This window comes from Anser anser (assembly GCF_964211835.1).
Source record: "Anser anser genome assembly, chromosome: 19".
Taxonomy (NCBI): domain Eukaryota; kingdom Metazoa; phylum Chordata; class Aves; order Anseriformes; family Anatidae; genus Anser; species Anser anser.
Window position 1 is genome coordinate 8,924,496 of NC_139740.1, and position 27,236 is coordinate 8,951,731.

Sequence of the window (27,236 nt, forward strand, 5' to 3'; positions counted from 1 at the left end):
AGCAAGCAGCCACAGCTCTCACCCTGAGCTCGAGGGCAGGGACAGCCCTCGTCGCCTCTGTGTTGGCTTTTCTGGTTGATGACTGGAAGGGGTTCTCGCAGAAAGACCTCCCTTGTTCTGTCGCTTGTTTTATCCCGTGCAAACAACCCCGCTGCTTTATGCAGCACACAGAGCCACACATGCTTGTGCCATTTGCACAGGCATAAAAAAACTCTGGCCTGCGTGCCAATCACTGGCTTTTGATTGCATGATTGATTATCAGCCTCCAAATTGAATCCATGAGGATTCAAGCCCAGCTTTATGACCAAAATTCCAAAAATATATTTACAAAGGAGTGACATTTAAAGATGTTTCCATGACCCTCTGATGTTTCAGCCAGTAGAGGGATTGCTTATACAATAACATTCCTTCCTAATGCGTTCAACCTGCTCTTGTTGGGATCAAGTGTTGTAGCTTAAGATACAAGAGAAATCAAGATTGAAAATGTATTCAGAATTAATTTGGTTGGACTTCAGTGCTGTTTTACTCTTTACAGCGCCTGGGCTTTGCCTTTCAAAACAGATGGATAAATTATTCACTCTTCATACCATTGCAGTATGAAATAGTCATTTCATAGACTCTCTTCTCCCTATCATATTATCACCTTTGCTTTTTTTTCTTTTTTAATCTGTGGAGGAAGGCCTTCATTAATGTTGATCTGCTACTTCATCTAAGTGCTCCTTCTTCATCTGAGTGCTCTAATCAGACCAGCAGGCTTAACGTTAGGAAATGTGATCCAGCTGGGGTGAGGCTGGCAGTGGTTTCGGAGTGTCTCACACAAGGGGTTTGACAGCATTGTGAACGCTGAGACCAGCAGAACCAGGAGGAGCTCGAGGGATTAGCATTTCTTCACAACGAACAAAAAACAGTCTAACTTCAATTTCCCTATTTGTCATACGCTTAATGCAGATGGGAATTGCCCTGAATGCAACATCAGCGAGTCTCCGGCTCTGGCACGTCTGGAGGGCTCCAAATCAGCTGGATCCTTCAGCAACAAATTGCAGGAGCGGTGGGTCAGACAGTACGAGTCTGCAAGCCTGATACCAGCAGGATCTCGGGCAATATTGATGAGGCACAGGGATGCTGTATGTTGACATATTGGAGCTGACACTAATAATCTGGAAATGCTGAGGATTTCATTGGCACTTCTGAGAGAGTTATCAGACTCTCAAGAGAGACAGCAGGAGTCTTTGCATGGACTTGCCTCGACATTGGATCAGGCCCTCAGTTTGAGGCAGCTCCAAGGTCTGAAGGTTTTCATTAGTAAGAACTATCATTTTTCAAAATCTTTTCAAAGTCTTCTCTCTCCGTAGGGCTGGAAACAGCACTGGCATGGAGCTAGACTGGTGGCAGCTTATACCCTCATGCATCCTCATTTGAGGAATTCCCTGGTTGATCAAATCTCTGAAAGCAGCCAAATGCTGCAGTTCTTCAGCCTTTTTTTCCTCAGTACATGCGACTTTGCTAAGTCAGATGAGAAACCTCCTATTTTCTATCTCTGTTGGATACCAAATAGTATACCACAAGGGAAATCACTTTATTATTTCTAGGATAGGTTTCGTTAATAACCGTTGGAGAAAATTATCAGCTTTAGACACTGGAGGCTAAATTTCTTCCTTGTTCTCCCAAATTTAAGGATGCTCCAGTAGTTAGACCACAGGCCTTCAATTTACAAGGCCTGACTTCCGTTCCATCTTGCAATGTGGGCAAAATACCTAAGCCAAGATCCCAATGTACCTAATTTCTATTGAAATCATTGGACGCGAAGTGCCCACAGAGCTCTGGGAACATAACCATGATCCTCCTGTGCCTCAGTTTCCCATCTGTAGTTTGGCAGTTTGCAAGGATAGTGCAAGGGTAATATGTGAAGGACACTGAAAATCCTTAGACCATCTGAGGATCCAGAAGTTTGGGATTCAACCTCAGACTGCCTGGCCCTGTATGCTGACGTGGACTGGGAGGAGTCCTCGACCTGCAGACACTGCCTGCTGGGCTGGATGAGCCAGCCCGTTGAATCAGGCACAGCTCTCAGCCTCGGTGCGGGTACGAGTGACAGCAGCAGCCTGCCTGCCCCAGCAGGGACCTCAGCCCGGAGCAGTTCTTGTAGGCAGCGTTGGCAGCGCACGCCGACTGGTCTCCGCACTGCCACGGCTGCATGGGGTCCACACCATCCCCTGGAGCACCCCAGCCTCGAGCTGCTTCTCTCTCTGAGCCTTCTATAAGCCCTCCTCCCCCAGCTCAATTCCTAAAATAGCCCAGGTCTGAGCATCAGGAAAGCTGAGGTGTCCGAAATAAGGAGCCACACCAGCTACCTGGAAGAGACACCCAGCGAGAGTAATAGAAGCATCTGCCTTTTGTGTTTCACCGGTAAGGGAGTGAATAAAAATATCACCATCTGTTTCTTTTTTAAAAGGATAATTGATGATTTACCCTTGACATTTCAAGTAAATATTTAACCAGAAAAAAGGGAAATAATTTTTAGGTTTTCAGGATGCTGTTTAAAGCCAAGAGGCTTTGAAAGAACTGGTGCCTGTGCGCTGAGCACCACAGTTTGCTCGAGCTGTGGGCTCTGGGGCAGGAGAGGGCTCGTGCAGGCTTAGCCATGGTCCCAGCCCAGGTCAGGCAAGCACACGCTCAGGCCATGCATGTCAGGCACATGGACGTGTCCATGGGGACCTCTGCTGGGAGCACCAGAGACCAGAAAGGGGGAGAGACGAGAAGAAATTGGATTTTCTCCAGACAACAGAACTCCAAGCTGTGCTTCAGGCGGGGCAGCTGGGTTTGGGGCCAAACGGCAGAGGCGGTGAGAAGACTTGATGGCAAAAGAGAGAACCAGGCAGAAACAAGAAGGTGGGGAAGTTTGTGGCACTTTTGAGTGCCAAGTGTTCGGAGGAGCCACCAGCCTGTACCCAGAAGCACGCGGGCGCTTCCCCCCTTCAGGCTGACGCAGCAGACAGCTATTTCTGCTCTGGGAGAGCACAGCTTCTGTGGCATCAGTACAAGCTGATTTACAGAGCTAGCGAAATGCTTAACTCCAGTTGGCATCAAGAGGGGGGAGGCGTGCAACCTCTTCAGATGCCTTTGTCAGTCCCCCAGCTCTCCACCTTCATGTCTGTGATCCTGAATACGGTGTTCATCCTGCCCAGCATGGTGAGATGGCTTCTCTAACGCTCGCAAGCTTTGTCCTTTCATCATAATATTGTCTTTGAGAGTATAGTACAGTTTCTCCTCTTTTATACATATATTCTAGCAAGCTTCTCTGGTGATGTGCTCATTATTCTCCACCAACCTTTCCATATAAACTAATCCTCTGTTAAGAAATCCTGTGCAGTACCAGTCAGAGAGGAACTACAGAAATGAGGTTAGATTCCTGCGGTCCCACTGGTGAAGTTCCACCTGGATGACAGCACTGGTTCTGTAGCTGAGGCTGTACAGTGGGTATAAAGCTGAGACTGGTGGAACCGAGGGGCAGCTCAGGTCTCTGTACACAGCAGCACTGTGGGTGCGTGTACAGACACCTGCAGGCAGCTGTGTAAGAGTGGCTGCTTCATTTCGCCAGGCTGAAGCAGGGAAATCAAGAGCCTTGCCTAAAACCACACAGGAGTGCACTCTGGGAGGACTCTGCAGTCCTGGACATGCTGTAGACATAAAGGTGTGTGTTTGTGGATGAACCAAAACAAGTGGCTGCATCCCAGGGAAGCTGTGATCAAGTATGGAAACTAGAGAGCCTTTTGGGGCCAAACAATAGGAATAGGAAAATGCCAAGCTCTGAATATATTGTAATGTGTGGCAACTAGAAGAAGCTGATCAGGAGGTGGATCAAGGGTAGACAGCGGGTTAGATCAAAGCCATCATTCTGAGTTTAAAAAACATGGGGCTAGCCTATCTATCCTCCTTCCTAGGTCCTCCTCCACTGACCTTTCTGGTCTGGCTCTTCTCACGTGGTTGCTTCCCCTCTCTTCTTCCGTGCAAGGCTGTATGCATAGGCAGAGATCCCTTTCCCTCAAATACTTCAACAATCTCTCAGGTTCTCCCATCATGGTTTTTTGAGTTATTTGCCATTGTTAAAAAAATCTCTAATGCTGTCTTTTCCACAGGTCTTCTATTCAGGGAGGAGGCAGAACTGGGCAGATCAGGACTAACATAGGTTTTGTGCTTACTTGCCCTCGCAGAGTCATTAGTCGAGCCCAAGGACTGAAGCTGGTGGTGGAGACTCTCATGTCATCCCTAAAGCCCATTGGGAACATCGTGGTCATCTGCTGCGCCTTTTTCATAATCTTTGGGATCCTGGGAGTTCAGGTGAGTCCCTGTATGCCTCGGCACCAAGACAGAAAGTGTAGCGGGCCCCGAGTGGCTCCACAGCTGGGTATCTGTAGCAGCATGTGCCCTTTCTGAAGCCAAACCCATGGGGCTGTACAGTCTTCCTGGGGAATTCTTCCTCCCAGCGAGGAGGAGGCAGATTTCCCATTACTGGTCAGCCATTAAAAACTCTCTCTTACAGCCTAACAGCAGTGACCAGCTACGTGCATCACTAGCTGTAGCTGAAGTAGCAGTGGTTACAGCCAGTTAGTGGGGTTGGCTTTGCCTCTTTCTGGCTTTGTCAAGGTCTTGCAGCCAGCTCTAGAAACGTGTGTTGGTTTTGAATGCCTCACTCTGCTGCAGCTAACAGCCCCGAATGACTCAGACCCAAGGGCTTATGCAGCTCTCAGTCCACACCTCAGCAGGACAGCGTGGCCTTTCCAGTGCTCTCAAAACACGATTATTCCTGACTTTCCAGTCTTGGCTATGTGTCACTTGATGTGTTGAACTTTCTTGAAGCTTCCCTATTGCATGCGGTGGTACAAAAGCCGATGTGACGACCCCCTTGGAGGCACAGAATGGGCTTTCTTCATCCTTTCCCCACCACAAGGACTTTTGCTCTGCCTCCAGCAGGACGTAAATCAAGCTATTTCGCCACTTTCTTCCCCTGGCCACACCACAGAAGGGTCAGGCCTGAGGCACTGCATGTACTGCCAGAAAAACTCTGCTCGGGAAACTGTTAAATCCCATTCCTGTTCAGTCTGTGAGATAATGTGGGGACGTCTCCCCTCCACCTTTCTTCTAGGTTTAAAGCAATAGGGAGGCAGAAACTCTCAAGGCTGAAATTGTAGGTTTGTAAACTCCAGAGAGACCTTGACCTGGAGATTCATTCAAGTTCTGACAGTTTGTATAACTGAAAGCTTGCAGAAATAGAAATTTCTGAGTCTGCTTCCTGCTGGCACTGCTAGCAATATCCTCAGTCCCAGGAGTGCAGGAACCCAGGGGAAAAAGTGGCGGAGTTTCCAATGCAATTGGTTTCTCATTACCTGAGAAGAAGAGATTGTTTCATATAAATATTCTGACATAACACTTATTTCTCTCTGAAGTTTATCTGATCTGTCATGACCAGCTTTGGAAAGCAGTTCTGTTTTGCTTTGTTTTTGGAAGGGTGTCTTATATAATATTTTATACTAATATACAGTTTAAATAATAAATACAGCATTGAAAATAAACAGAGGAGAAAATCGTGCCATCCATAACCATCACAGCAGCTAGATTGGCTGAGTGTTACAGCACAACAACATCCATCCATTATACTAAACAGATTCATAAACCTAAGCATATCCCATAAAACAGTATAAAACTCAGACACAGGAAAATTTATGCCAAACAACAAAACTTGCAGTATGCTCTCTGAATTTCCTCCCTGCTAATTGCGACTGCTTCCCCTAGTGACTTGCAGTCTTCTGTTAAATTGTCGTGACTATCGATGTGCTTAAGTGGTAGACACAAGCAAGACTGAGCCTGCATTCAGGAAGCAAAATTCTCCGTTAATATTTATGTCTAATCAGGTGTAAGATGAAGGATGTAACTATTTCTATAAAAAGACGATCTCTCAAAATTACAGTTGGTTTTCCCATGTAAATATAAGCAGAAGATAAAACTACAGTTAATTTAGTTCTTATGCTACAAAAATCTAGACTTCCAAGCTTCTAATGGTGTTTCCTCTTAGCAAGACTTTGTTGTGCCGCTTGTCCACATGTGGCTAGGCATCATCGGACACAAGTGACTGACTGATAAACAAGCACACTGCAAAAACACTCGGTCTTTCACTTTCAGAAATGCTGGAATCCGTAGCTCCAGCTGAAGCACAGCCAGCAAGCAGCACTTTTACAAATTGGGCTTTCTGTTTCCAAACCCAGTTAGTAGCTGTGTTACTGCTCCCATCTGACGGGCATTACAGTCCAGCTCCAGGAGAAATTGTATTTATAGACAATATATTAAAACAGTTGTTTACCTTCCTGCTTAATTAAAACTTTTTGATCTGTGCAGGCTATATCTCCCTCGCCTGCCTTACAAACAGATAGTGTTTCTCCATGGAAAGATCAGGGAATGCTTCTCTTCTTACATCCAGAGTTTTATGATTGCATTGAGTGGTGATTAACTTTGCATGCCTCGAGAACATCCTTCTGCCGCTGCTGATTTCTGAAGGAAACCCATGGAGTAATGTGTGGGCTTGTCTTGTTCGCTATTATTTCTACTGATACTTGAAATGAACAACAGATCAAAAACCATCAGCGTCTTTTCTCTGTATACCCAAGCAGTGTTTTAAGGAGCCTGGAGAGCAGGTTGCCACTTTCCCCAAAATCAGTGATAGTAATGTCAATAGCTTCTGTCAGCAAATAAAATCAGGTTTGTTGGATGTCTTGCAGGCTCCGAGCCCACCCATTCTGCTAGCATCCATCACCCTGTCTGGAGCAGTCCTCCCCTGCCACTTTCTGTTCTGGCTGTGAGAAGCACCAGCTCTAGAATTAAGTACACGGAGGCTTGTGTTCCTTGTGCGGGTGTACAGCAGGAGTTTACTCCCCAGGAGCTGCATCTCTCCTGGTTTACACCAAAGGAAGCAAGGTCAGGATCAGGTACCCAGCCCCAGCTGGGCTCGACTCTTTGGGCACTGCGTGAGGAATATTTTCAGTCCCCTGCAGGGCTGCAGAGCCCAGTGGTGGCTGGAGAACAGCATTCAAATCAGAGAGAGAGTGCTGCCAGCCCTGCACACAGCAAGAGCCCAACATCAGCTGCAGCAAGTCGGCTTCTCTCCAGCGTGTCCCCTTCCGACCTGTACAAAGCGGAGCAGAGCTCAGCGCTGCGCCTCTTTAGTGCCACCTGCGTGCGGCTGGCAGGGCCCCCGTTACGCCTCATTTCCCGGTGACTTTTGCAGCCAGCATCGCTGGCTGGGCTGAGCCGTCGGAGGCATCCCACGTGTCGCGAGCAGCCGCGGAGTGGTCCCGGCCATTAGCCCGGGCTGTGCCAGAGTTGGCGACCCAGCGGCAACGGGCTTTCGGCTGGTCTCAGACCACTGAACCACACAACCTAACGCACCAGGTGGGTGTCCCAAATGGTGTGAAGTCATGCGTTTGCTCATTAGGTACATATTATACAGGCTGCTCACACTCAATAACCCGCATGAACAAGGCCATTTCCTTTAAATCGTCTGGTCTGCATGGGCTGTGCAGAATTCCCCATGAGAAATGCCCATCCTCTGCAGAGAAATCCTGTGGTCCGAGCCATTACCTTTCCTCTCTTCTTTATGTGTTTTGCAGCTTTTCAAAGGCAAGTTTTTTGTCTGCCAGGGGGAGGACACCAGAAACATCACAAATAAATCGGATTGTGCAGAAGCAAGCTACAAATGGGTCCGGCACAAGTATAATTTTGATAATCTCGGCCAGGTATTAATAGAACGGTAATCTGCTTCTTTGCTCCTTTACCTCCTTGACTTAAAACCTGTGCATTATTATCCCATGGGATTTTCTTACAGGGCACTACCAGTCACAGTAAATATTCAGTTCACATACACAGCATTCTGTCTCTGTAAATCCCAAAGGTGGTGTTTCCAAGCAGGCATACACTTCTTTTCAGAACAGAACAAGCACATGTGGCTTCTTGGAGTACTTAATTGCTTCACTGCTACATAACAAACCAAATATATCTTGCAGAAGGGCTTGTCTAATAGAGCCGGACACTTTCAACCATCTCTGCGACACTGCCTTATTTTAGCTGTGTGGCAGGGACTAATTAGTAGGGAGCAGTAGAAACCTGGAGGGTGGAAGTGAAGGTGCTTTTGTGTTTGGCTTTGTGGTTTCCGAATTAGCGCTCATTGCTGAACCGGGTGCTGACATTGATTGGGTTTTGCTGCCGGGAGAAACCTTGGTCATCAAAGTGTTCCATTATCAGCCAGGTAATGACAATCCCCAGACAGGAAAGGGCAAAGAAGAGTAAAATTTTACAGGTAAAAAAAGCTTTACTGTAACTGCGTGTAACTTTTTTTCTGTGCGTTTCTAGGCCCTGATGTCTCTCTTTGTTCTGGCCTCCAAGGACGGGTGGGTGGATATCATGTACGATGGCCTGGATGCCGTGGGAGTTGACCAGCAGGTACGTGGTTGCCAGAGGTCACAAGCTTCAGCTCTTTTTTTGCAGAATGCTGTGCTCTGGGGGGCTTGCAGGCTGCCAGGAAGGCAGCCACGTCCTGGGGTGTGCTGTGGAGCCCTGGGAAAAATCTGGATTTGTATCCAGTCTTTTTGCTGCAGGTTTTGCCACACTATCGGTGTAGCTAGGCCACTGCAGGAGAACTACACCCGTTGAAGAATGAAGGCTGGCCTTCTAAAGCAATTTGGGCATTTTGGGAGAAAAGAACTGCTTTGTGTAGGTACAAGTTTTCAGTGAGGGAGACGATAGCTGCAAAAGATGCGACTGTCCTGCTGCTGGCAGAACGGACGTGGTTCTGTCCTCTGTGTGCTTTGTGTTTGAGCAATATTCTGTCAAAACAACTCAGAAGGCTCTAGTTTTCACGAGGAGCAGAGCACACTGACCTACCTCAAAGGGGCACCCACTTCCAAGGCTGTGGATGTAGTAGCTGTAGACATTGGCTCCCATTTTTTTGAGGTTCAGTTGATATTTGCCTTCTTCCCGTGCGCAGCCAGTCATGAACTACAACCCGTGGATGCTCCTCTACTTCATCTCCTTCCTGCTGATCGTGGCCTTCTTCGTCCTCAACATGTTCGTGGGGGTCGTGGTGGAGAATTTCCACAAGTGTCGGCAGCACCAGGAGGAGGAAGAAGCCAAGAGGCGGGAGGAGAAGAGGCTTCGCCGGCTGGAGAAAAAGAGAAGGAGTAAGGAGAAACAGATGGCTGGTCGGTAGTCTTTCCACATCTTTCTGAGTCCTGCTTGACCTTCCACACAATCCCCTCCTCCCTCCCCTCCCTGCCTCGCGTCTGGTGATCATTCTTCTCCTAAAAGCATGTCCAGCTATGAAATTTGCATGAAGGAAATAGTGCTGTTTTAGGCTGAGCTAGGAGCCACGGAAGCCTTTTTAATAGCTGTGTGATTTGCAATGACCTTTCCATTGGAGGTTATTTAAATTTAAAAAATAATAATAATCAGACCTGGAGCTTCTTGGATAGCAGAGCTCAGTGTTACACAAATAGTGACAACTGCAAAGATCAGCAGTGCCGGATGGCACCATAAATCTTCTGAATCACGAGCACTGTTGCTGATAACTGGATTCACTATTTGGTTTATTACAGCCTTGTAATGCCACAGTGATGCTACCTGTCCCATTTATCAAACAGGTTTATTTATTGGTAGAGTAGCACCACTGCTATTCAAGAGTGTAATAAAATAATGGAGCCATCTCATTCTAGTAATGCTTAAAAACCCCTTAGAGAAACATATCAATGCATTTGCTTGAGAAATACAGATTAGAAAAAAAAAAAAAGCGATTGAGGAGAGTAACTAACTAGGCAAAATGGCATTGATGCAAACTTATCCAAACGCCAAGCTCAGTGTGCAAGCTTGCAGCCCTGCCTAGAGGAGGCTTTAAACATGAAAGGATGCTCAACCTCCACTCCGTCAAAAGTCTATCTTTGTCTTTTGGTCTTTTTTTTTTTTCTTTAAATTTGATTGAAAAAGGAAGGAATATGTCAGCCAGAGGTCAAGGTCAGAGGTACTTTTCTTCTCGCATGCTCTCTTGTGACTGAACTTTCTCCTTTGCCCTCCGTGTCCATGGCCTCACTTTTTCCCTCCCCGGTCCGTCCGCCTGCTGCTCACTCCGTGTCCCCTTTCACATCTCTTCTCTATCTTTGACAGACTTCAGTACTGTTTAAGAGACTGTCTGATCAAGTGCTTGTTCTCAATGCTGGTAATATTAAGTCTGTTTTATTTTATTTTTATTATTTTTTTGAATAACCTAAGGGGTGTTTAATAGCTGTGACAGGCTTAATTGTGCAACCATGAAACACAAGCATGTCTCAGCCTTTCTCGGTTCAGCACTCACGCAGCACTTTCCCATGTCTTTAAGTCCCATTAGCTTCACAGGTTTTGTAACCGATAGGATTATTCACACCAGCCTCTGGACATCAAACTTTGCTTTATGCCGAGAGCCTGGCTTCCTCGACACTCAGTGGAAAGACGAAGGCTTCCCTCAAGAGCGCTGGAGGACACTTTAGACTGTTCTCAGTTAAGTGGGATCCAGGTAGAAGGAATTGGTTTTCACACCAAGGAAATGCCTAGAAAGCACTTTTGGTTAGTCCAAGTTCCCAAACACGGTTTCAGGCTGATGGTTTAGAAAATGCTTTTAAATGGTGAATAGAAAAATCCCTATTTAAAGTTGCAGTTTTGAAAGGCAGATGTAGAAGAAAAATAGATGTTTAGTTATTATTAATGACCTTATTTATAATGCTAGAGGAACTAGATGAAAAGATGTAAGTCTGGGCAATTTCCCAGCGGGAAGGAATCACAAACTATCCTTTGAGATGTAGTTATTCATTCAGTCCTATGAAATGTCTAATTAAAGAGGCAATAAACAGCTATTTTACTGAGGATCAAATATTGCTGAGTATTCAATCGCCATAAAAACCTTTGAAGAGCAAAGTCTAAAGCCCTCCAAATCGCTTCAGAACAGTTTTCCCAATTCAGGTCCAGCAAAATGCTGTTTTTAATTGACCGTGTCCGGCTTTGCCCTCGAAGACAGCAGATGTCACAGCTTAGCTTCGTTCTGCATGGTGGGAACTTACAGCAGATACCGAGATGAGGCTTTGGTTGTGCCAGCAACTGCATGGGGGCTCCTCCTGGCAGGGCTTCCTGAGTGTCCCCGAATCTACCTACAGATGTCTATTTTTCATGTAGCCAGATGTAGACATCTAACAGTTGTTTTTCTTCATAGACTTTTCAAATGCAGTTACCCAGTCTGAAAAGCAGAGGAGCGTGTGGGATCCTGGTTGGTGAGGTGTAGGCAAGTGCAGGAGTGGTTGCTGTAAGGTGCGCTGGCCCAGCAGGACGCGTGCCCCACCTCAGGTACAAAGTCTGTCCTCCAGGAGCGTCTCCTCCTCCACCACCATCAAGCCAGGGCGTTCTCAGGGATCTCTTGGGCTTCCACCTGTGTACACGGGAAAAGCACAAGAGCCCTTCAGTGTTCATGACGAGCCTGTGTGCCCGAGCCCACCCTCCATGGGACGCGAGGAGAGGATCCGCAAGGAGATGCTCGCGGTAGAGGCAGTGGAGAGCACGAGAGCCGTAGGAACCTCTCAAGGGGAAGGGAAGTCTTGCCGCGTGTCCTGCCGGATGATTAATGCCGTTTCGTTCTTTTAGATCTAATGCTGGATGATGTATTAATGGAGAGCACAGCCAGTGCAGTGCAAGGTACTGGGAAGTCGTCACGTCTCGTCCCACTTGAATGGCAGTGCTGTGTAACTAACGGCTGGCCACGCTGCTGTGAGGCATCCCACTAAACTGTGTGTGTGGTGCAAAGCTCGTTTGCTTACTTCATGGCACACGCGTCTCATTCTGACCTGCAGGTCTGCAGACCTGGCTCAGGACTGACACTTGCAAATCCTTAATTTATCCCTTGATCACGTTATGTTTTTCAGTCATTTTTTTTTTCTGGTTTTCGTTAAAGCACTGTCAGACTTTTCATAGCTCTTTTTTTTTTTTAATTTTTGTTTTGTTTTGTTTCGGAGAATAATGTCTGGACTATGAAAGGGGTCCTTTATTGTTTACGCTAGCTTTCCAACCACAGACTGAGGAGTCTCTGAATAACTTGCAGGAGTGTCTCTGGAAGGCGGGCAGTCTCACTTAGGGAGATCATTTCGTTATTTCGCCAGCCCTCGCTCCTTGCTCCACAAAAGCTGTGCAGCAGGGAGGCACTGTATTTTTCAGCGGGGTAAAATCCAGGATAGTGCAGATCTGCCCCACACCAGCCCTCAGCAGGGACATGGCTTTATCTGTAGTGCTGCCAAACTGGTAAATTCTTCATCCTGATAGAGAGCTGCTCCACCCATGAGGCTTCTTGTAAGTTAAAAGAAATAAAGATGCCACCTCATATCCTCTCCAGGCCCTGCAGGGATGGGGCAGCTGTGCTGGAATCCGCTCAGGGTCTGTGCTAACCACCCTGACCCGCTGCTCGCTGGCGTCAACCTGTCCCCTTTTATTTTTAGAAGAAGCTTTGATCTGGCAAGCATTTTGTTTAATTCATAACTTAAGAATATTAGCCTGAATAATTAAAGAGGCGCCAACGTAGAAACAAATATAGCTGTAATTTTCGACAAAAATAATACGCTGGGAAAATTGTGCTGTTAAAACTCTCACCTGTGAAAAGTCTCCCACTGCCTGAGCTGGGAGCAGGGCTCCATCCATCTGTCACACGCTGCAGGGAGTTTTGATTAAATAGAAATTGCAGGTGAGGGCGATTGGCTTTGGCTGTGGAGGGTAACTCAGGGGGACAGAGGTTCCCATCCTTATATTTCTGAGCCCTTTGGAAGTTATCACAACATGCTTTCATAAACCCTGAATCTCCTTTCCATTGCCATTTCTGGTACTTTTATTTCTTTGCCTTCATTCTTGCTTTTCTTGTTGGTCTCCTCTCTTCTGCAAAACTGGCCACCAGCCCTCAGGGCAGCACCGGGGGTTGCCCTGGGCTTGGGGGCTTTTTGTTTGTTCTTTTTGTCTGGTTGTGACTCCTCTTCTGGTTGTACAGAGTTACGTCAAGCATGTTTTATGGTATTTTATTTTATTTTTAAGGCATTGAATTCATTCCAAACCCCTCTGTTATCCTGTGCAGACTCAGAAAGAGTTCTGGAGTCTGCCTTTAAAAAGCGTGCAATTGTCAGGTCTGTGCTTTGTGTTGCCTTTTGTTGCCCTTTCTTTGGATCCCATCTCGGTGAATACGCCACGCTGCTCTTCAGGCGCTGGCGTGAGCGCGCGGAAAGATTTCTTTCTGAACCCAACTGCTGGAGATGTTAGGGAATCGATCCTGGGTGCCGTAGATGAACCTCCTGGGGTTCAGTGGGAAACCTGAAGTTGTGACGCCAGCGCTTCCACACATCTCTGCAGTTACAAAGGGCTGCCTTTCTCTTTATGTGAAGATAAGATGGGGAATTGTGTGCGTGCGCTGCTGCCTGGTGCGTAGTGAGAGATTAGACTTTTTTTTTTTTTTTCCCCAAAGTCTACATTCTATCACAACTGGAAACTTCACAGTGGAAATAATTTATCATTTTCCATTTTTCTTTTCATTTTTTCTTTTTTTTTTTTTTATAAATCCATTCAGTACAATAAAAGCCAAGTAAAATGCTGTGTTTAAATAAAAAAAAAAAAGTTCCTTCAGTGCAAACTACTTTTTAACCTAATAATGTTCTTGATACAGTTTGTAAATCCAGCTGCGTCATGGGCTCATTGCTCACGGCCTTGCTGCCGTCCTCCAGATATACTCAGAGCTGCAAAGGAGTTAATTCCCTTATTATAGAAGGAGGAAAAAGCCAGAGGAGACTGTAATGGAATTGTCCCACTCTCGTGAATTCCAATTTCCCGTGCCCACGCAGCTCCGGCTGCAAAGCCACTTCGGGGAAAGTGGCAATTTCTCTCTTGACAGAGCTATATTGGGAGGCAGCCCCGCTCCAGCAGTGGCACCATCCATTTTGGAGCCACGCGCTCAGCTTGGAGAGGGCAGAGCAGGGGTAGGAATGGGGAAGGTTTGTTGTGCAGCAGCAGTAGTCACTGCCTTAGCTGACAGGCTAGCGGCAGGGGGTATCAGCCCCGGGTTTTACTGGGGAGCGAGGGAGCAGCACGGCGAGATGCTCAGGTAGCCCAGGATCCAGGCTGGCGATGCTGTGGGCTGCTGCCTTCTGCTCGCCAGCCCTCGGCAGGCATCGCCCGCAGTCATAATCCCATGGGATGATGCAAAGAGGAACAGGGAAAGTCTGCTTGGGAAACAAGGCAAGCTGAGAACCCATAAAAACAATTAGCTAACAGTGAGTGCCACCGTGGCAGGCATCTGCCCCGTAGAGCCCATTTCCCAGGACAGAGGGACAGGAAGGGTTCTCTGGACCAAACATCTCTCTGCAAAATCACCTTTCTACCTGGGCTAGGAGAAAATTACTTGGGATCCACTCTCTGAGCTGGTTTTCTCCAGTGTAACTCCATCTAAATCCGAGACACTCCTCTCGCCCCCACTCCTGGCCTCCAGCCACAGTGAAGCAGCTTGATTTACATCCTGTTTACCAGCCTGATGTTTCGTAGTGGGCTTTTGCTGTATTTCCCCATCTTCTCACATTCTCATTCTGCCAATTCTTCTTTCTTTTGTTTGTTTGCTCTCCTACTCTTTTCCTTAATGCCATGTGTGCCGGGAAGCCAGTTAACCTTTCCAGTAATAACCGAGACTAACCCAGAGCTCTTGTTGTTCTTGACACAGTGTATTGTAACAGTACAGTAATGTGGTGTTGTGTTAGTTGTGAAGTTCACCACCTGGAGTTTAACAGATGTCTGTATTTCCCAAGATGTTGGTATTGTTTAGATCTTTATTGCAATAATTATAAAGGATACTGTGTGATAGGGGGCAGGGGCTTTGCACCTGGATAATTACAGATGAACAATACCCAGTTTAAGTGCAGAAATGCACAGGTCATCTTAAATAAATGGTGTTTATACAACAGCAAGAAAAGCAGTTCATCTGTCCAGAAAGTTCCCTGCCTACCTAGGCACAGTAGCTGTTTGTCCGCGGTGCTCGGACAGCATGCTCTTTTGTGTGTGCATCATCTCGAGGTAATTTCTGTACTGCACTAATATGCATGGCCAGCATGCGGGGAACAGTGAAGTGAGTGGCGGTATGATTTATAAACAGGGTTGACAAATCCCCTCCTAACAAAGTTAATGGTGAAGGACAAAGCATTTACCGACGGTAATTTTCGAAGGCTGCATCCACCACAGCAGCAGCCAGAGACGTTTGGCTCAGGAAACCTTGGGGATGCGCTGGGAAAGGTGACAAGGAGCTTTGGTGTTTGGGAGAGGGGAGAAGCCTTTGCAGATAGATGAGCAATTAGCAACCCTGCTTATAAGGTCACGCACTAACTAATCCAGGTGCAGGATCCCTGCACAGGAGACATTTTAGAAACTCTCTCTAAATCCTCTCTCTGTTCTAACAGCGTCGGTGCTATTCTGTAGGATTTGGAATTACCTGTCAATCAAAGCTAAGAAAAATCTGAATTCCAGTGTAATTATTCATAAGTAAATCCACTGCAAGAAAAGCCAGAAACATTGACATTTTTCTCTTTGAATGTGAATTATACATAAATGTAGAAGAAGTAAGTGATCCAATTACTATGGTGTTTCTTTCTGCGATGATAAGTTGGTTCATAAAAATAGGTCCTGTTCCTAACTTAATTGTATTCAAACATTTTAGTTAATTTGCTACTCATAATTTAGCATAATGTGATCGAGATATCTTGACTTTATGGAGATTTATGCAGATTCTGAGATATCTGACAAAGTCTTATGAGTGAGTCAGCAGCTACCAGTCTGCTTTTTTGTAAGCACTCAATAGATTCAGCATGAAAATTCATTTTACAGACCTTTTCATCGATATCGTGCTTTAGCACTCCGGTACAGATCACCTAAAGCACAGTGCAGATCAGAAAGTGAATATTAATACTGCCTTTTATGTGATGACACTGAGGCAGAATTTTGGACGTTCCAAACCCCTACAGAATAAAACTGCTAAAGGATTTGTCTCTCTGGTCCCTGGGCTGTAGGGGAAAAGCCTGTCTCTACAGAAGAAAACAAAACTTCTCTGATTCTCAGGATTGTGTTATGAAGCAGGGAGTGCATGAAACCATCAAATCTATGGTTTTGATTGCAATGTTATTGACTATTGACAAAGTAAATTCTATTTCCAGGCAAAACTTAATCTTCTAAAATCAGTTTTCCCTGAGGGCAACCCAAACCTGGGCTTCACGGCTTCCTTTGGCCTGACTTTTTGCTCGGAGTAATGTATCAAACTGTACATTTGCTCAGCAGCACAAAATATCAAGCCGTGTAATTCTTACAGCTCAATAATTTTCATAACCAGTTGATCATCTAATTAGAAGAGTAATATTACACTCTGACATATTCAAGACAGTCCTTTCCACTTCAATCTGCATTATAATGCCTTCTTGAAAATTGTACTGAATTATATACTCAGCCTTGGCATTTCCTCATTAGAGATTAGGTGAGTAAATGAGTTTATCTCTAGGAACATTCGAGGTCTAAAGAGCATGTCATCCCTGCAGCAGCCCAACCTGGGAAATAGTTGAACAGTGAAATCTGTGCTTCGATAATCTTGTATAAATGGAGGATCGTTATTATCTAATCACTAAGGCTGACTGATCAGTTTTCCTTGGTATTTTTATGGACCATTTTTCAGCCCTCTGACAGCCAAAGTGTCGAATTTTGTTCTCTCCACAGTTTATTGCAAAGAACATAATAGGACTGAATTACTTCTCTTTCAAAGACCACCGCTGAATGCCCTGTATTTTTAAGCCATTGTTACTAAAATCTATCCCCAAAATCTGACCGCTAATTGGGCTTTCAGATACTTTGGGGACTTTCTAAGCTCAGTAGCTAGAAAAATGTTGTTTTAATTTAAATTTTGTTGAAATTTCCCTACGGTGAAAGCATTCCTTAGCACCACAGTAATCCCAGCTCACCTCATCCCTGATGCCATAAGGCTGAGTATAGCGCATGTCCCGCTGAAGACATTTAATGGATGTAAGATGATGGGAGCCCTGCTGTGTATTAAAAATGGTAACACGCCAGCAAGGGAGGGCGAAAAAAGGAAAAAGACAGCATGTTGCTGTAATCGGTGTAGAATTTATCATCTTTGGATTCTGGAAAGTGAGGGCGCATTGAATTGAGCAAGACACAGAGAAATGACTTGACGTGCCTCTCCGCTCTCCTCCTCCCGCTGCAGAAGCACAGTGCAAGCCCTACTATTCGGATTACTCCCGCTTCCGCCTCCTGATCCACCAGATGTGCACCAGCCATTATCTGGATCTGTTCATCACAGGCGTCATCGGCCTCAACGTGATCACCATGGCCATGGAGCACTACCAGCAGCCAAAGGTACCGGGCCAGAGGGGGACAAAGCAGGGGGAAACACGCTCAGCCACCGCGGTGGGATGCGGTCGATGGGCACAGTTACGGCCACTTTTGCTGTTTGACCTCAGGGCCCCATTCACTAAGCCCAAATCATCCCTTGGCACCACTGCACATACCCGTCCTACATCTGGCTTCCAGCTCAGACCTTGGCTATCAGTACCAGGAGCCTGTTGCACCTCTTCCTTCTAGTTAAGTGCAAGATGACTGCTCTGAAAATGAGGATGGGAGCATGGTTGTATCGTTAGCTAGAAGAGATCATCACTGAAGTCTTCCATTTGACTTAATATTCCCACAAATGAAGGAGAAAAAAAAAATTGCACTTGTGAAATCTTTTTGAAATGTTTCCCCCAAATCCCCAAAGTCCTGTAGGGCCTAATTTTCACAGGCACTCAGTTCCATGCTGGTCCTTAAAATACATTTTAATATATTAGTGTGCTAAGCTCCTGAGTCGGTTATATTCTGAAAATAAAAACAGCCTGTCCTGGGATGTCAAGTCTCTTGTGTGTAAGAATGAAATGGAAATAGATGCCTTTGCCATATAATGTGCACTTATTTTTATTAGCCACTTTCAGAATGAATAAATACAGCACACAATAGGAAGAAATATTCTTTAAGACTAGACAGAGCTTGAATAGTCAATGTAAAAAAAAAAAAAAGACCTTCAAGCAAGGGGAAAAATATCCTCCAACCTATCATAAAGAAGCCAAAAAGTGAAAGGGCACAAGCCCAATTTATTTCCTCTGTTCAAGTCACCTTTAAATACCCTGGAAGGCTCATTGCATGATTCAGTCATTTGGTGATGAAAAAGGTTGTTGGCTAAGGAGCTTGTATTGGAATCGCTGGAGGGCGTGCATCTTACCGCAGTAGTTTTGCAGCTACGTTTTCTCTTGTATTATAAAAATGTTGGGCAGGCTTTTGTTTTTAATTTTCTTTAGGAAAATAACATTTTGTCTCTAAGCCTCTGGTATGCAGCATCTGGGTAATAACTCCAAACTTGGTCTGCGCTGAGATGACAGCACGGCTAGGGCCATGCATATGTTTGAGGGCCTTGCTGAATCAGGGCCCCACAGTCGCTCCGGGCTGGGTAACTGGTGGTGGGGATCCCACAGATATTTAAGAGGTTAAGTGTACCAAAGAGCTTTGTACCCAAACTAATGATTTCTTGGCATGTTGGTGATGAGATACTTAAGAGGCCGTGCAGGATGCTGCTACTGCAGTGCTCCTTTGCAGGCGTGGTTTTTTGGGATGAAATCAGCTCCGATGGAGCTCCTGGTGGTGCAAGAGCTGCCCCAGCCAGGAGGCACCTGTAGTTATGGGCCAGACTGGGACACCTGCAGAGGGAAGGGTGGCAGAGGAAAACCCAGGCCGCTCAGTCCTGCTGGCTTGCTGTCCCGATGCCCTGCTCCTTGCCAAAAGCGCAAGGTGAGGAGGAAAGGAGAGGCTGTCACCAAGCAGCCATTTGGCCAAGGGCTCATGAAAACCCAGCCAGCCCTCAGCTCCCGCAGCAGCGCACAAACAAGCACGTGGGATGAAATTCAGCTTTCTGCAGAGAGCAAGAGGATTTTGCGCTGCTGACAGCTGCAAATGCAGCAGTTCCTATCACTTACCCAAGTGATCTCAGCCAGGGCTGCGTTCCTGCCAGCAGCAGCCAGGTCCCTGTGGGCTTTGAGTCATGCCTTGGGTTGTTAATGTCACCCCGTCGCGCAAATTGTGTTGGGTGGGCCAGGGCCAGGCAGAAATGCCATCTGTGCACTCCCTGGAGTACTGGGACTTTTCCTTGGGACATTTCTCATCCTGCGAGAGGCCACAGTTGGAGCCTTTTGTCTGTAGTTAGGAATTGAGGAGCTGTGGTGAAAGCAGGAGAGCAGGTTTGAGGGCAGCACAGCCCCTCTGCAGAGCTGGCATCTGACCTCCGTGCTGTGTCCACATCCCAGGTTCTCGATGAAGCCCTGAAGATTTGCAATTACATCTTCACCGTTATCTTTGTCCTGGAGTCTGTCTTCAAGCTTATTGCCTTTGGGTTTCGTCGCTTCTTCCAAGACAGGTAACTAAAGCTGTGTGTTGACCGTGAGGGCAACTGCAGGTTTTTAGAGTCAGCTGCCCAAATTCAGCATCTTAGACCCCAGCACTCTCCCCGGTGATAGCATCTAACACGTGGGAATGCTTTTTGGTGTGGCTGGTGGAAACTAGGGTAGGCGGACAATTAGGATGTGAGCTGGAGACAGGAGCGTGCTTGTGAAGGAGAGTGACTTGCACCGATTTGGTGGGTGGACAAAATTGGAGCAAGTCACTCACCGACTGTCTGGTTCCCTTCTCACACTGGCTGCATGTCCACAGAATCGTGAGGACTGAGTGAAGTGGTAGAATTTGTGCCAAGGGAGAGACTCTGCTCCCAAGCAGAAATCAAAGAGCAAAAGGACCTCTTTTTTGTGCAGATGCTGAGCAGCAGATGAAATGGCTGCTTTCTCTAAATTTCCACTCTCGTATCTCACAAATAAATATTTTATGCCATTGGTAAATCTTTCTCCTCCCATTTTCACCTCCTTCAAGGTCAATACCAAGAGCCCTGGCACCGAGCCGGACGTGACGTGAATCATTCAGCAGCCAGGGGCATGGTTTCACACGTCTCCCCCCATTTCAGCTTTCTGTGCTGGGATTACGTCTCTGTCTGACCCGGCAGGAATCCGTGGTGTCTTTCCTTCACCTGGTGTGATTTTTGTTCCAAGGACTGGGCACGGGTTTCACCTCTTTCTGGGGTAAAGCTCATGCCAAGGTCCACGAGTGCCGTGTCTGGAAGGGGCTGACAGAGGCTGCAGCATCTCCCCCGAGCTCTGCAGCCTCTGGGTAGAAAACTGCCCTGCTTTGTTTCTGTTTCCCTTCAGTCGAGAATAACGTTGGCTGTTAGCTGATTTTATAACAAGCTGCATTAGTTATAATGATTTCATAACATAACTGCTTTTGTATAATACCCTCAGAAAAATGCTGCAGATTCATTTGAGTGCGAGAACCATTGAAATGACTGGAATTCATGTGAAACAAGCTGCCTCCTGTTGCCAGCTTCTTAGTAGATGTTAAACTTCATTTTGTGTTGTCTCCAGATGGAACCAATTAGATCTGGCAATTGTACTGCTGTCTATCATGGGTATCACTTTGGAAGAGATTGAGGTGAATGCTTCGCTACCAATTAACCCCACTATTATCCGAATCATGAGGGTTCTCAGGATTGCTCGAGGTGAGACAAATTAAGCAGAACTGGCTTGTGTTTGAGGTTGCAGGGTCCCCTCCAGGAGAGAGTTAAGCATTGGGAAACAGTTCTGGGGCACATCCCCATCGCAGTGTGCATAGCTCTGGCATCAACAGTCTGTAAACAAATAAAAGAACAATGGGGGAAAATACTTGCGAGGAGCCAAAAAGCTGAGCCAACTGACCATGTGTTTCTATCTTAAGAGGACTTGAAGACGGAGAGCTTAGAAATAAAGGACAAATAGCTGTGGTTGTAACTCCCAGAGATGTACCTGGGAAATTATGCCAGTCAAATCAAACTCGTCTCTGACGGGGATTACAGAACACAAGCTTGAGTACATTGGCTTTAAAAGACAAGCATCTAATAAATTTAATTTCCCGTGGGACTTTACATCTCACCACATTGTGACAAAACATGCCTCATCACTCTGCATCCATCTGTCCCCTCAGAACTGTAATGACACGTACCCAAGTTGTGAAGCCAGCTTCCTTAGGGCCGGATTTTTCACAACAGGGACGTCTCTGGTCCAAACGATGGAGATGCAAAATGTGAATGCTCAGGCCCTTAATAAAGTGCTCCCAGGCTTTCCTGAAGGGCAGTGTTGTGCTCTGAGGCATAATTGCTATGATTGCAGTCCTCATCTAAGCAACGAAAGAAGAAATGAAATGCTGTTGTGTCTCAAGGGAGAAAAAAGTATTTTTCCTGAGCATTGGATCCCTTTCAGAATTAAAAATATAAACACTTTCCAACTGGATATGCAGCCTTCTGGAAAAGATGTGTAAATCAGTTCCTCAGTGAATCATATATGAAAGTGGGTAGCCTATGGAAGTGGGAAAGTAGCCCCAGAGCTGGGAAAGCAATTGCTCACAGTGCAGGGGAAGAAAGAGTTGGGTCCAACAGAGATGACGTGGAGAAAGGATATTCTCTGTCATGTATTTTGTTAGATTCAAAACCCAAGCTGGAAGTACACCTGGTGTGCAAAGTGGTATAAGAGGCCAGCGAAGGATGCAGCTCCCCCCAGCTGTTAGCTTTAAAGCAGAATTGGAAGGGAACATGTGCGTACCTTTTAAACCTCATTATTTCGTTCGGTTGCTGGAGCCACTATCAGGTGAAACGGCTGCTCCTGCCTTCCTGCTTAGGTGTCAAATTGTCCGTCTCAGTGAGAGGGAAAGGAAAAGCCAGGCAGAATGACAGTGCTTTCTCCAGGTCTCAGGATAGGTGATGCTGCTGATCGTGGGAGTTCAATAGTATCCAAGCAACCAGGAGCGATGCCAAAGGGCCAGGAGCTGTAGTGGCTAATGGAGAACACTTGCCATCATTTCACATTTCTCCTCCTATAAACCTGTGGCTCCTGTGAGGGGGGCTGAGTTTGTGCCTCCGTACTAATGCTGCCGTTACCATATTACGACCGTGTTTTCTGCAGTGTTGAAGTTGCTGAAGATGGCTGTAGGGATGAGAGCCCTGCTGGACACCGTGATGCAAGCGCTGCCTCAGGTAACCCACTGCCACAGCACACCAGATCTCCTCTGGCCCACAGCTGATTTCTTATTGCGGAGGAATGCTAATCATTTTATCTCTACTGTCATTAGAGACTCACATTTCCCTTCCGAAGCACAGTCTGAGATACAGTCCTCACATTGAGGTCATTTTTCCCCCGAAGCAATTTAAGTTTTGGATTAAAGAATACAGCAAGAAACAGGTCTGGAACAAAAAAATCAATGAATGTTCTTTTTTGTGTTTTTTTTTCCCCCCCATTTCTTTTTCTCTTTCCAGGTGGGGAATCTGGGTCTTCTCTTCATGTTGTTGTTTTTCATATTTGCAGCTCTTGGAGTGGAGCTCTTTGGAGACCTCGGTGAGTGCTGCCCTGCGCTGCGCTGGCAGAAGCGGGTGGGCGCGGGGGTGAGCGGGGGTCTCACTGCCGCTCTTGGTCCCGCAGAGTGCGACGACACGCACCCCTGCGAGGGGCTGGGGAGGCACGCCACCTTCCGAAACTTCGGGATGGCCTTTCTCACTCTCTTCCGGGTATCCACGGGGGACAACTGGAACGGGATAATGAAGGTAAGAGACCCACGGCAAGCGGCATTGCCTGTTGCTGCTCTCGCGTCCCGCAGCCAGCTGGTCCATTCGGTTCGGCCCTGGGTAAGGTCTCCAATGGTCTTGATCCCTGCTGCCCAGCAGTGCGATGCCTGTGGTTATGCCATGGTTGCAGGCTTCTGAACACTCCATATGTTCCCTTTTTTAACCCTGAGAGAGCACCTTGGAAAGACGAGGAAAAAATAAAGGGACACATCTCTCAAGTAGCATGAGTTCAGTTCAGTAACATGGATTAGTTTTGATGTTTTTTCCTTGAGTCTCCAATTACTGTTGCTTTTTTGTGGTTTTTGGTTTTGTGTGTTGGTTTTATTGTTGTTTTTCTGAGAAAACCCATGTTTCTGGGAGAGAGTCTGTCTTAGGGGACAGCCCTAAAGTCAAGTCACTGTGAAGAAACCTGCTCTGTGAACACCCGGAGTGCCAGCTGGTCCAAGGGAATTGCTGCTCTGTCTGTCTGTAGCCCATGGTGAATGTAAGCTGGCTAAACTCCACCAGAGAACTGTGAGCTTGAGGAAGGGGTGTCTGCAAGCCCTGCTACTGTGGGGTAGCCAAGGGGTTGTAGTGCACCCTGCTTTGCCCTAAGTCTGTGCACCACATTCTTGTATTTGGTCTCTAACCTTGTAAAACCGGCTTTCCAAAGCGAGGCACTGGAACAAGCGAGGCCATTACAGCACTAGCATGTCAATGTCTGTTGCTGAGCTCCCCAGGGACAATTTCCTTTGAGCCTGCTTATGGTGACTAACACAGGAGAAGCGAGGTTTTACTGACAAGTATTTTGCCTCTCTAGACATGAAACTTGTCCAAACTTCTTTGTTTTCTGCATGGAGGGAGAACCCACTGCAGCCAGATGGCAGGCAGAGGTCCGTGCTGGCCAGCTGGAACCTCCTCGCACCCCTCAGCCATTCTCCCCTTGTTTGTAGGACACCCTGCGAGACTGTGACCAGGAGTCCACCTGCTACAACACCGTCATTTCGCCCATCTACTTCGTCTCCTTCGTGTTGACAGCCCAGTTCGTCCTGGTGAACGTGGTGATCGCCGTGCTCATGAAGCACTTGGAGGAGAGCAACAAAGAGGCTAAAGAGGAGGCAGAGCTCGAGGCAGAGCTGGAGATGGAGATGAAGACAATCAGCCCTGGCCAGCGCAGCCCCTCGGACATCTTTGCTTGGACAGGCAGTGTCAGTGGCGAGAGACCCGAGAGCCCCCGAGGATGTACCAATCCCATGCAAATCAAGGTGGATTCTCAGCTCTCATTAGTTTACCCTATGGTGAGAATCTCAGTTGGAGGGTGAAGAGGGGTTGGCCTGCATATCTGCTAGGGGAAGACATGCACGAGTCGGTAATGAAGGAGCAGGTGTACCATACGCCAGGGGCTTGGATTCCTCGCTGTCTGCTGACGGATTGCTGCACGGTGTTGGAGCCAGTGCTCCAGGGAGGAGACCCTAGGCAGGTCTCCAGCCCACCTTGATGCATCTGTTCGGAGGTACAGAGCTTTGCAATTTGTTCTGGAGATGTGCCCAAGCCACCAAGTTCAAAGCTATCTCTAAATTTTCTCTAATCCAAAGTTTGGGCTAGGCTCTTTGCAAGAGCAAAATTATGAGCATAATAGTGCTACCATGAACTGCAACATAAAAGAGGAATAAAACTTGGCTAATCTTTGCTTAAGTATTAAATTTGTTTTATAGAGCCTCAACTTAAAATCCATCCCCACAATTAGGTGTGTAAGAAAAGATTATTTCAACAATAGAATAATCCGGGGGGATGCAACCCTGAGCTCACCAGCACTGGTGGCAAAAATCCCATTAGCAGGAGCAGGGCCCTGACGTGGTAGTTGCTACAGCTGCAGCAAGTCTCTGCAAAACAGAGCTTCTGGATGAAGACTCCGTTTGAGGAATGAGTGAGGTGAGGTCAAGACCCAGACAGGTCCTTTGGGAGGGAACTGCACTGGAAGTATACTAGAAAAATGGTCCAGCCTTTTTTTAGTCTTAGCTGATTGCAAATTGGGTTAAACTCTACACAGACCTCATTAGCTTTTATTACATCATGATTTCACAACCGCATATCTTGGCCTCTGCCTGGGGCGGACTAATGAGTATTCTAATGCATGAAAAAGTCATTTATGATCTTTAGTCCAAGAGTGAAAAAGAGTAAATCCCTACTTAAGCTTTGTTTCAGTTCCTAAGCTACCGGCGATTTCTGGTTCCATTAGGAGTCACTGATGTCTGAGATGGAGTCCAAAGCTGCTCTTTGGCACAAGAAAAAGGAGTTCAGGGCAATATGGGGAAATCCAGGCTCATTACAGCCTCTAGGAAGAAACAGCGTGTCCCAACTGCTGTTGTACACGTTGAGCGGAGTGCTGGCAAACTGTCCTCAGCTCTATTGCCCTGCATCAGTACTCATATTGGCAAAAAGAGAAGTTGTAGAATTGCAGGAGAAATCAATGAGAAGGACGCTTTCAGCTCTTCAACCTGTTAAACTTGTCCTTTGTGAAGGTGGCTTTGGGAAGGGCTTATTCTAGTCAAAATCTCCAGAGCATCTTTCTTGCTCTTCCACCCAAACAGAGGCTTTGAAAACCTCCAGGAGAGTTTATTCCAAATATTTAAGGTCCCAGCCAAAAATCTTCAGGACGAATCTGATGCTTGAGTGTGACAGTAGAGGAATACAATTCCCAGGACATGACCCTGCAAGGACATGTGGTTAGCATGCTCTTCTGCTTGCCTCGTCCCCAGAATTTTTGCACTGTGTGCTGTTTGACTGTAACGATGGTCCTCATTTCATTGTACACATTAGGCATTCCCTACATGAAAGGTGCTTAGACTGCTGCCACACTGTGTGTGAGGGGTCCTGCTCTGTACACCCTCCCGCTGTCTGTGCTGTGGCCAGATGTTTTGAAGTTGGCCAGGACAACAGAGGCACCTCAGCCCATGTCTGGCACACGAATGAGTGACCTGACGTGCGGCCGTCCTGGGCTTCTGCAGCTTTCATGGACAGGATGCTCAGCATCTCTTCCAGTTGGGTTATTTTAGTTTATGTGACCAAGGACATGGATTTAGGTGTTAAATATTAGGCCCTCTTCGCTCAAAAGCATGGACTGTGGGCGCATGAACCTTACAGCGGTAGTGTCCTGTACAAAAAAGCCCCGTTACACAGCTCAGACACCAGCAGGATCTGGCCATGCGTGCTGAGGGGTCCAGGGCGCAGCAGCCCCTCCGGTCCCATCTCTCGTGATTTTGGAGAAAGCTTTCACTGCTCACTGTGATATTACTGCACTGTTCTCTCTCCTCTCCTGCCTCACCTTGCCTGTCCTGTTTTTTCTGTTACTGCTGTTCTCCATTAATGTTTGTCTTTTTTTTTCCCCCGTCTATTCTGTTCTTTTTTCCTCTTTTGTTTCTGTTTTGTTTTGTTTTTACACTGTACTTTTTTCTCTCTGTCCCTGTCCCTCGAATTTTCTCTTTCTTTGGCTTGCTCTACCCTTCTGCATGCTACACACCACCCCTCCTAGGAAAGGCACTTGTTTGATACCATATCACTGCTGATCCAGGAATCTCTGGAAGGAGAGCTGAAGCTGATGGACAACCTGTCAGGCTCTGTGTGCCATCATTATGCCCTCCCTGCTCCTGAATATTACAACTCTGAGAACCAGGTTAATATTCCTAATTTCCTGAAAAGTCTCCATCCAAACTTGATTTGACTGGGACCTGTAATACAGAGTTAAAATTCTTTGCTTTTATGTACTGTAGTCACAGGAATTTTGAAGGATAATCATTTTGGATTTTTCTCTGAGAGTCAGGATAAGATCTGATTTTATGAAGTTGTGTATCAGTGCAAGAGGAAAAGTCCAGGCTTTGAGTTTCCATCTTCAACACAGTAAAAAGGTTTTCATTGGATTTACTGTTCGTGAGTGCTGCAGGGAAAATGTGCAAAATCCGATCGTCATCCTCTAGTGGGGTTCTTGTATCTGGCATCTTGCTCTCACGCAGGGCTCCGCGGCAGTGTCAGGACACAACTGCAGAGCCTGGAGGACAGCATGAGTTGTTCCCAGAGGGGAGCCTGAGGTGGCAGGGATCAGAAGTTGATCTCTGCATCTTGTGCCTACTTATGCTACATGAAAATCCAGTTTTGAATGATTTTTCTACAGAGGCTTCTTGCAAGTGGGTCATTGTAAACCTAGATCCTCATCTCTAATCTACACTGAACTCCGAAGGCGAGGCAGCCCTTAACGATGTACTTAAGTAATGGCGTGCTCCAGTACTTTCCTGAATATGGGCTGTAGTGCTTATTTAAAATCACTTCATTTACTTCTTAGAATAAAATTCCTTCTTTTTCAAGCATGTCATTCTTTAGAGCAAATATTTTCCCTAACTCACAGCAGTAACCATAATAATAA

At 46.6% G+C, this 27,236-nt stretch overlaps 1 protein-coding gene across 11 annotated transcripts in view; it reads left to right on the top strand.

Moving 5' to 3' along the window:
• The window catches only part of CACNA1G (calcium voltage-gated channel subunit alpha1 G), a 133,663-nt gene that overhangs the window by 89,690 nt on the left and 16,737 nt on the right, over positions 1-27,236 (top strand). For 3 of the 11 annotated variants that reach the window (XM_083805670.1, XM_083805679.1, XM_083805678.1), the window contains exons 23-35: positions 4,212-4,338; positions 7,659-7,784; positions 8,398-8,487; positions 9,032-9,245; positions 11,701-11,751; positions 17,330-17,481; positions 19,452-19,561; positions 20,616-20,749; positions 22,185-22,255; positions 22,535-22,613; positions 22,698-22,819; positions 23,773-24,117; positions 26,352-26,492. In XM_083805670.1, coding sequence (XP_083661796.1) covers positions 4,212-4,338; positions 7,659-7,784; positions 8,398-8,487; positions 9,032-9,245; positions 11,701-11,751; positions 17,330-17,481; positions 19,452-19,561; positions 20,616-20,749; positions 22,185-22,255; positions 22,535-22,613; positions 22,698-22,819; positions 23,773-24,117; positions 26,352-26,492 — 1,762 coding nt within the window. The remainder of the gene's footprint in view (positions 1-4,211; positions 4,339-7,658; positions 7,785-8,397; positions 8,488-9,031; positions 9,246-11,700; positions 11,752-17,329; positions 17,482-19,451; positions 19,562-20,615; positions 20,750-22,184; positions 22,256-22,534; positions 22,614-22,697; positions 22,820-23,772; positions 24,118-26,351; positions 26,493-27,236) is intronic. The other 8 variants (XM_083805673.1, XM_083805677.1, XM_083805674.1 and 5 more) reach the window with 7 other exon arrangements.